General features: G+C 37.5%; 1 protein-coding gene across 1 annotated transcript; it reads left to right on the plus strand.

Annotated features, from left to right (window-relative positions):
- The first annotated feature begins 1,444 nt into the window (after positions 1-1,444).
- Positions 1,445-5,915, plus strand: LOC123250047 (early activation antigen CD69-like). The gene is made up of 4 exons (XM_044679088.1): positions 1,445-1,547; positions 2,104-2,327; positions 3,737-3,840; positions 5,804-5,915. Exons 1-4 carry the CDS (start codon positions 1,445-1,447, stop codon positions 5,913-5,915), a joined length of 543 nt encoding a protein of 180 aa, XP_044535023.1.
- Positions 5,916-10,421: the final 4,506 nt, after the last annotated feature.

The raw sequence follows: 10,421 nt of genomic DNA on the forward strand, positions 1-10,421 counted from the left end.
TATTTAATGGTTTATAGTTTCCCTTATTTTTCAATAACACAGATTTTAGTAATTGAGTGACTCCTTTAAGAAAGATGCTTAAGACAAAGTAAATGAACAAACCAACCGTCAAAAAGTTCTTTCCCTATAAAAGCTTACTGGCATTGAATGGGAGCCAACCATGAACAGAGATAAAGATAATGCAAGCAGACTTAAATGCTGGGATGAATCAGCCATCCTCTCCATGCCAGCTCATCCTATGGGACTCTTTTCTATTTCTTCTCATAAATTTGTCAGAAGGACTCCACTCAAAGTAGGTAGGAGAGTGTTCCCTCTCTTTATTTTAGCATCAAGTGGATCACCCTAGTATTGTAGAAAGAAAGGCCATTGGTTTTGAAGGAGGAAAAAGGCCATGGATTTGAAGTGTGAAGACTTGAGTTTAAATTCTGGTTCTGATACTTAGAATTTGTGTGAACACAGGCAAGTTAACCCCTCTCTGCATCCAAATTTCTTCAATTACAAATTCAGGATAATCATAATTACAGGACCTGCCGCATGGGGCTATTATTGTGAAAGGAAAAAGTTCTATACAAATGCAAAAGTAACATACAAGTGTTATTTAAAACATTATTTTTTTAAAACAGGATTTTTTTCCATTTTAGAAACTTTAGTGTTTTACCTTTTAAAAAAATTTTAGGGAACAATTTCTTTAGAGTTGGGGAATATTTAGAGTTGAGTTAGTGGAATGCAATAAAGTTCAGCATGCAATGGTTAGTCAATAAATATTATTCAAATCAGTTAGGCTAGTTAACCCTTTGTAATATTCATTATAGTAAATAGCTCAATGATGTGTACCCTAGCACATTAAACAACAATAACAACTCGAGTTTCTTTTTGTAGATTTGAGGGTTCTTTTTGTTTGTTTTAAACCCTTACCTTCTGTCTTGGAATCAATACTGTTTGAAACTTGTAATTCAATATTGATTCCAAGAAAGAAAAGAGGTAAGGACTAAGCAATGGGGATTAAGTGACTTGCCCAAGGTCACACAGCTAGGAAGTATATCTGAGGCTAGGACTTCACATCTCCAGACATGGCTTTCAATCCACTGAGCCACCTAGATTTGACTTTAAAAGAAAGCCTCCTCAAATTTCACCAAAAGAATAAAGAAAATGTAGCCAATCTAGAGTTTTCCTAAACCTAGAGTTTGTGGATCTAACCAAAGCATGAATAATAAATTAGAGTCTTGTCTGACTCTCTTTATTTTCATCCAAATGACTTTTTCAAGAATCTCTTCCATCAAGGCAACAAAATACAGATAAATAAATCAACTAATTAGGCCAGAAGCCATGGGAAGCATATTTGTTTATCAGTGGCTTGTAGATAGATGTCCAAAACATCAATTGCTTTCAGGACTTGACTTGATCATTGATTTCCATTCTTTCAGGCCAGACCAGAAATTCCATGATGATCCCTGAGTCAGATGGCCATCTACAGTGCCCTATTCCATGTGCTGTTCTCACGGTGGTCTTTATTGTTACTTTGATCATAGCATTGATTTCCTTGTCAGGTGAGTGAGCTCTCTCCTTGGATTCGGTTATAGCCCCTCACCTACGGCAAGTGTCTAGTGAATCCAGAATGGTTGAGGAATGGGTTGTTTGGGTGAATGACTGGATAGATGATTAAAAGCTTTTATTCAGTTTATTCTATTTATTATTAATCATTGTTAAGCATTTTACTAAATTCTGGGCATATGAATACAAAAAGATATTCTCTGTACTCAAGAAAATTACCTCCTCCCAGGGGGAAGGGCTCTAGGTGGCCACGGAAGGCTGTTGGGGGTTGGAAAAACTGCATGTTCAACCTTTTCCTTTGTCCCATTTACTATCTGGCATCCTTGGTAAGAGACATTACAGAGAACACTCTATTTGACCCTAGGATAAACATTCTATTTGGGGGCATAGGGAAATAACGCTCGTTATGCCACTGGGGAGGGAGTTAATCTCCAGTGAGGAAATAGCTCTCAGCAATCCTATTCCTCATTTTATGATTTAGTATAGCACACAGAGCATGGGCTCATTGAGGTCTGTTTTATGGTTTAAAATACTGAGTGATTTCATTTGCAGTGGGCCAATACAATTGTCCTGGAATATACACCAGGGTAAATACATCCCCATCGATGACATCGATGCCCCTGGCTCCTCCTGTTTCCTCGTGCCCAGATTTCTGGATTGGATATCAAGGCAAATGTTACATCTTTTCCAACACTACAGGGAACTGGTCCACCAGCCAAAATACCTGCTTGTCCCATGACTCAACTCTTGCCCAGATTGCCTCTATGGAGGACCTGGTAAGACTTTGCTATATAAAAATAGGTATTTTAAGATGTTAGGGGGTTTTGCCTTTTTTTTCTTTAATTGTTCTAGTTTGTGGCTCTTCATAGCTTTCCTCTGAGGGGAGATATTGTATATTATTTGCATGTTTTTTCCTCCATTAGACCATGGGCTCCTTGAAAGCAAAGACTATTTTTGTTATTTTATTATCGTTTTGTTTTTGCCTTTCTTTTTAATCCATGGCATTATTATAATGCTTAGCACATAGTAGATGTTTAATAAATGTTAACTGAAATAAAAGGAGAGGGATACCTGGGTGGATCAGTAGAGAGAGAGCAAGGGCTGGGGATGGGGAGATCCTGGGTTCAAATCTGACCTCAGACACGTCCTAGCTGTGTGACCCTGGGCAAGTCACTTAACCCAATTGCCTAGCCTTGCTGATCTTCTACCTTGGAACTGATACCCAGTATTGATTCTAAGACAGGAGGTAAGGATTTAAAAAAATAAATAAATGCTAGTTGACTGACTATATATCACTTATAAGGAAACTCAAGCACAAAGACACATAAGGCTGGGTAAAACAATGGAATGTAGGCTTTTAATTGATCAATCTACAGGTATTTATTAAGGACCTCCTGTGTGCCAGGCATTGTGCTAGGCATTAGAGAATACAGAGTATGAAGTAATCTCTGCCCTCAGGAAGCCTGTATTTTACAGGGGGGAGACCCCACGGGTCATACAATATGAACATGTATAAGCATTATGCTGAATTTCTACATAATGACTCCAATGTAACTGAAGGGAAGAGGCAGTGATAGCTGGGGATGCCAGGAGAAGCCTCCTGCGAGGGGTGATGCTTGCGATGAGCTTTGAGAGGAAACTAGAGATTTTATAGGGTAGAAGTAAGGAGGCACTACATTCTAGTCCTTGAATCATTATAGGGTTTTTGAGTTGAAAGGACTTGAGAGATCACCCAGAATACACCCATCATTTTTTTTAAACTTTACCTTCTGGCTTAGAATTAATATTGTGTTTTGGTTCCAAGTCAGAAAATCAGTAAGAGCTAGGCAATGGGGGTTAAGTGACTGGTTCAAGACCACTCAGCTTAGGAAGAGTTGGTCAATTACAACAGGGTTCAATGGGCATTGACCAGGCAGTAAATATTCTCAAATTCTGCTTGACTAGTTGACTTTTGGATCCTCATTGCAGTAAATAGCTTAATAATATGGACCCCAAATAAGAATTAACTCCTCTTTGTCATTATCATGATTGTAAGAGGTACTTTTCTGATGTTCACAGCATATACATTAAAAAGCTCACACTAGCATTGGGGAGGGAAGATTTCCTATGAAATCAATCCATTTCTCACCTCCATGCTTACATGGAAGAACTATATGCCAATGGCTTCCTATGTGTTTTCTTCAAGATTTTTCTCCAACGATATGCGGGGAATGTTGAGCACTGGATTGACCTGAGAAATGAAACAGAACAAGTGAGGCAATGGACAAATGACAAAGAATTCAGCAGTTGGTGAGTTCAGAGATGGAAATTCATTCTCTCATTGTTGAGGCTCAGAGGAATGAGTGGGCAATAGTTTCCTTTTCCAAACTATTATTCTGAATGAGATTTTGATTTTTAATAAATTATTGAGGGTATTCCATGTACATATACTGACGTATCTCCCTACTTTATAGAGCCATTTGTGAAATGATAGGATTGGACCAAGTAGCCTCTGTGGCAGGGGTTGGCAAGGTATGGCTCTCGAGCCATATCTGACTCTTTTGAGGGCCAGATATGGCTCTTTCTGCAGGAGCCATAAAGTTAATTTTTTTCAGACGCTGTTACAGGAGCGGAGCTGTGAGCACTGCACGGCTCTCACGAAATTACATTTTAAAAAATGTGGTGTTTATGGCTCTCACAGCCAAAAAGGTTGCCGACCCCTGCTCTGTGGTCTCTATTAGCACTAGATCTAAGATCTTTTCATATAAATTTTTAGAGCTGAAAGGAAACCTTAGCTATCAGGTAGTTTTACTGCATTCTTTCATAGATGAGAAAACTAAGGCTCACAGAATGCAAAGGCATTTTTCCACCTTCTCCTTTTGAGTCTTTTCATTGGGCTTCCTTATGCTTAGAATGGTTCTCTTTCCTTTCTTGGAACCCCTATCAGTCTCCAAGGATCAGTATGAATATCAGCTCCTACAAAAGGCTTTTCCTGATTACCCAAGTTATTTGAACTACTCACTATCCCCTTTCTCTTCTCCACTAAGAATTATGTAGTTGCACACATTTCAGAGGGAAAATGAGGGAAACAGTCTGCAAAAAAAGCATAGAAATAGGAGAAGAAATGCTGTGTCTGAGGAACAGAAAGAAGTAAGGCTCTGAGGTCACATATGAACTCAAGAAGATGAGTATCTTCCTGTCTCCAGGCCAGATACCTTGTCCCTAGAACCATGTACCAGGAGCTCCAGCTGTCAGGCAGTGGAGTTTCTATTTGATTCTGAAGCTATTGAATTTTTTTTTAAACAACCTTTACCTTCTGTCTTAAGCCTGATACTAAGTATTGGCTCCAAGGCAGAAGAGTGGTAAGATCCAGACAATTGGGGTTGTTAACTAGGAAGTGTCTGAGGCCATAATTGAAGCTAGGACCTCAGATCTCTAAGCCTGGCTCTCTATGCACTGAGCCACCTAGCTGCTCCGACCCCCAACATACTGATTTTTAAGCAGAGTAACAGCATAATTCAATTATGCTTTAGAGTTATCACTTTGATAGTTGTTTCAAGGATAGATTGGAGTGGGAGAGACTTAAGGAAGGGACATCAATTAAATGACTATTGCAATTGGCCTGACTAGAATTGGAAAGGACTTCAAACGGAACCCTAGATGTACAGGTGGTGAGGACATGTGGTTGATTAGAAATTGTTTCTCTTGCAAAGAGAAATCTAACATTTTTGGAAATATCTCAAAAGCCCACCATATAATGTATATTAGTTTGGGCGATGAGAAATTACAATTTCTGTTATATCAGACAAACCCATTCAGTACCTCAAATTTCTATGTCTATACCTTTTTCTTCAAGTTATGGGAAGGGAATAAGAATTTAAATGGCACCTACGACGGGACAGGGATTATGCTAAGTATTCACTCTAGATATTATTTCATCTGATCTCATGGGATCAGCCTCGGGAAGTAGATGCTGTTATTATCCCCATTTTACAGTTGAAGAAACTCAAGGTAGACAGTGTTTAAGTGACTTCCCTAGGATTATACAGTAAGTGTCTAAAGCTGGATTTTAGTTCAAGACCTTCTGACACCAGGCCCAGGGATCTATCCACAACACCATCTAGCTGCCCCAAAGATATAAATAAAAACTCTCTTCTTTCTCTCCAATGGCCTAACTCCTTAGATCGCTGTAGTTTGATTTTGAAATGCCTCTGTTGTCATAAAATTCTCTTTCCTGATGACACTAATTCTGGGTTTCTTTCATTCATTATAGGTTCAACCTCACAGGCTCAGGGAACTGTGCATACTTGAGAAATACTGAAGTCAGCAGTGCCAAATGCCAGGAGGATCTACACTGGATCTGTAGCAAACCCACCAGACACTGAGAACTCATGCTTGTGGACTTGTCTGAAACTCAGGGAAACTAATCTCTCAGTGGATTTGCTTATTCCATGTAAGAATTTCTCCTTAAAGATTTCCATTCCCTTCTTCATTGGTAAGAGGCCTAGGAAATCTCCTGAGTCATTCTGAAAGCTCCAGAGAGACCAGTCTTTACCAAGATTCCCTGTAGATGTCCCTGAGCACACTACGATGCTTGATGAAAAAAGCCCAGCTGCTTAAGCTGAAATGTCTCCTGCAGCATATAGATGGAGACGATTCATTCCAAGATATATATCTATCTCACCATTAGGTCAAAAACGAGAGGATGATGACCACAAATCTATATGAGCAAGAAGCTGCTGAATGAAACAGAGCAAATTAAGGAAGAAGGAGAATAGAAAAAAAAATGACAAAGCCTCAGCAACTTGAGCATCAACTTGCTAGAAGGTTCAAGTGCCACCAAAATGTTTAATTCTATTCTAATAAATGTACACAAACACCATGGATGTATAACATCTGGATTCCTGGACTATAGTACCAAAGAATATGTAGATTTTTAGTAGTCATCCTAGGCTAGAGAAAACTAATAAAGCGATTGGTTTCTCAGGTAGCTGTAAGAATCTCCTACAGCATTAGGATGAATCCAGTTCATGGTCATAGTTCTAAGAGAAGAAGATGAAGAAATTTTGCTTTGGGACATTTCTGTAATGGTGGTAGAAAGTCTTGACCTGGTTCAGGAAGCAATTTTAAAAAAGGGCATGATGAATAATGAAAGCATCCTGGATTTGGAGGTGTTGACAATGGATATGGAGAAGAACTAGGTGGTAACTCTTTTTGAAGTGGTCCTAGCTCTGGAGGAAATGAAATAAGGACACTGTCATCATGTACCCAGCTCTTTGAAAAACAAATTAAATCCACTTGCTTTCTCTCCATCTAGTACCCCTGTGAAGAAACACTTTAAAAGACTACAAGCCTTGAATATTAAATCTTAGAAACTTCAGGAAGAAAAAGCCAACAACAAAGTCATGACCTGAAAAGTATTCTTTGGGCTTTTCCTTCTTGAGTGTTCTAGAGCAGAATGGAGGCTGCCTTTCAAAGAGCTTACCTGTTTCTCTGAAGTACAGAGCATCATTTATTCCCCAAGAAAAAAATGGAGCACCTTGGAGAACCCTGTGGAAGAACCATAGACTAATCTTTCTGTGAGCCAGAAAACCTCATGGTGATACTGATTAAGCAGCACTCCTAAGGAGGAAGAATATATATATTTAATAAACTCTTACTTTCTGTCTTAGAATTGATACTAAGTATTGATTTTGAGATGGAAGAGCAGTAAGGGCTAGGTAATTGGGGTTAAGTGGCTTGCCCAGGGTCACACAGCCAGGAAATGTCTATTTGAGAATGGATTTGAACCCAGGACTTCCTATCTCCAGAACTGTCTCTCTATCCACTGAGCAACCTAACCACCCTTAAGCAGCCTTTTCTTAACATTCCAGATGCAATTTGGTGGAGCAGAAGATGGAGGGCGGGCATTATCAGAAGACCTGAATTCATGTCCCATATCAGGCATTAATTAGCTTGGTGACCTTGGGCAAGACATCTCCCTTCTCACCCTTAGTTCCCTTGTCTGTAAAATGAGGGAATTAGATTCAAAGACCTCTAAGGTCCCTTTAAATCTATGATTCTATGCACTTTACGTTTAAATAGTGCCTTTGTTAACTATAATATTCAAAAACAAGTCAGAGATGGAATTCATAATTATTTATTTGCTGGCCATTTAGTAAAATTGCACAAAATGAAGGAGTTTCATCTCTACATGTAAACAGACTGAATGTAAATATCTAGAGATGTAGCAGTTGTCATCTTCTACACCCCACCCCCAATGCGTCTCATGACAAAGACTTTGGGTTCAAAAGCATTTCACACCTGACTCTCCATAGGCATTCATTTAAAATATTTTTTATTGATAAATAAGATGTTAAGTTTAAGATGATTTATCTCTTTATCTCTCACTGTCTCTCTTTTTCTGTATGTCTATCTCTGTCTCAGTTTCTATCTCTCAAAGTGTGTCATTTGACTAAGGCAGTGATTCCCAAAGTGGGCGCCACCGCCCCCTGGTGGGTGCTGCAGCGACCCGGGGGGTGGTGAAGGACACAGGTGCATTTATCTTTCCTATTAATTGCTATTAAAATTTTAAAAAAATTAATTTCCAGGGGTTAAGTAATATTTTTTCTGGAAAGGGGGCAGTAGGCCAGAAAAGTTTGGGAACCACTGGACTAAGGGGACAAATTGGACCATTGGGTCATTTCAATCTCTAATTTCTATGTTTTTGTTAAACATAGATGGGCTTGTTTTCTTTAATCAAATATTAAAATCTAACAGTGATCTCATTGATATGAAGCTTCAATTCTGCCGAAAAAAATCCCTACAATCCTTTGCTTTTGATAACTAGTCTTGTATTTATAATATCATGCAGGGATAAGGAATAGGAGAGAAGAATGGAGTCTGTTTAAAACAGATAACTATGCTGAAAATGTGCAATATGTGATATGCCTATTTCTAAATTGATAGGCAAGAAAAATCGATTGTTTAAAGCTGAGGAAAATCAATTTCCTCAGCTGATACAGATGGCCTGCTCAGATCAATGCTTATGTGTGCAATACTACATGTGAAATGTTTTGTTTGTTTCCAAAGTGTTTGGATGGTCAAATATATATATGTTAAATAGTCTTTAGAAAATAAATGAAAAAGAAAAAATAAATGGAAACTATTGACAATGAATTGATTCCGACTCTTCGTAGTATTGTCAATTATCAGTTGTCTGGATCTTTATCAACTAGAAAAACCTTTTAATGATATTCCCTATATGCCTAAGGAACCACATCATCATCCATAGAATTACAACAGGTAGGTTGTTCCTTTTTAAAAAAAAATTTTTTTTAACTCTTTCCTTCTGTCTTTGAATCTATACTAAGTATCAGTTCCAAGGCATAATAGTGATGAGCCAGGTAGTGGGGGTTAAGTGACTTAGCCAGGGTCATACAGCTAGGTAGTATCTGAGACTGGATTTAAACTCAGGACCTATTGCTGTAGGTCTGGCTCTCTTTCCCTGAGCCACCTAGCTGTCCTTTTTTTTAAAGCCAGAACTGTGATTTCATCAATATAGGGAGCTCCCTGTGAAGAAATTACTAAAACAGATTAGTAAATATTCTGTAACATATAGTAATAGGGATTTACCTGGGGACCAGATTTATAGTCAAAGCTAAATGACCTGCTTTGGGGGTAGGAGGTATCAGGCAGGAATTGAATTTAGGTCACTTGACTCCATTTTTCTACCATTCTCTCCATAATTCCATGTTATATCATTGATATTAAGTACTATTTCCCCCTAAAAATAGCAATTTCACCAATATATCCAAAAATTATTCAGTTTAACCAAATTATATTTATATCAGAATCACAAGGATGATTATGATTAGGAAGACATTTTGCCTAGTTAATCATAAATATATTAAAAACAACAAAAATACAGGATGATATTGAAAGATCCAGAAAAGACATTATTATATCAAGTATTTCATTTCATCCACGTAGAAACTTCCTCTGCCAATGCAGATTACAACCTCTTTTGTTTAATCTTCAAGAGCTGCCTGAGGCTTGGAGACATTAAATAATTAGCTCATATCACACAAGTAGAAAACATAAAGAATATCTATCATGCCCTCAAAAGTCTTTTAAAAATACAGAACTTCAAAAAACATTTATGAATATAAAATACAAAACAAATGTGAAAATTTTGAAAAATTAAACAAATTTTAGGAAAATAGTACTGAATGTTCTAAACAGGTAATATTATACATAAATAGTACATATAGTTTATGTATTTATTTACTACATTTTAAAAATATCTACATTTCTAGCTCTTGTATGCTTTCTGCTGGCTTTCTTCTTTTCATAAACTTTTTACTTATTTTAACTTAAAAAAAAGAAATCATGTATATTTGTGGCATTGAAAGATAAAAAGGTTGTTATTATGATAGGATACATATATTTTCTACATTTCTAAGTTTCTAAACTTTTTTTCTGTGTCTGCTGACCTTCACATGTTGTCTGCAACTTCTGTAAAACTTCCCCCAAATTCCTATTTATTTTATTATGCCAAACCACTATTGATATGATAGGTAAAGTTGAGATGTGGTAGAGATACCTCTATCTCTATCTCTATCTCTATCTCTATCTCTATCTCTATCTCTATCTCTATCTCTATCTCTCTCTCTCTCTCTCTATCTCTATCTCTATCATCTCTATCTCTGTCTCTAGCTCTAGCTCTATCTTATCTATCCATCTATCCATCTATCCATCTATCTATCTATCTATCTATCTATCTATCTATCTATCTAATCATCTTCTGTTATTAGTTCCAAGCCAGAAAAGCGGTAATGGCTAGGTTATTGAGGCTAAGTGACTTGCCCAGGGTCACACAGCTAGGAACTGAGGTTAGATTTGAATTTAGG

This window comes from Gracilinanus agilis, chromosome 5 (assembly GCF_016433145.1).
Source record: "Gracilinanus agilis isolate LMUSP501 chromosome 5, AgileGrace, whole genome shotgun sequence".
Lineage (NCBI taxonomy): Eukaryota > Metazoa > Chordata > Mammalia > Didelphimorphia > Didelphidae > Gracilinanus > Gracilinanus agilis.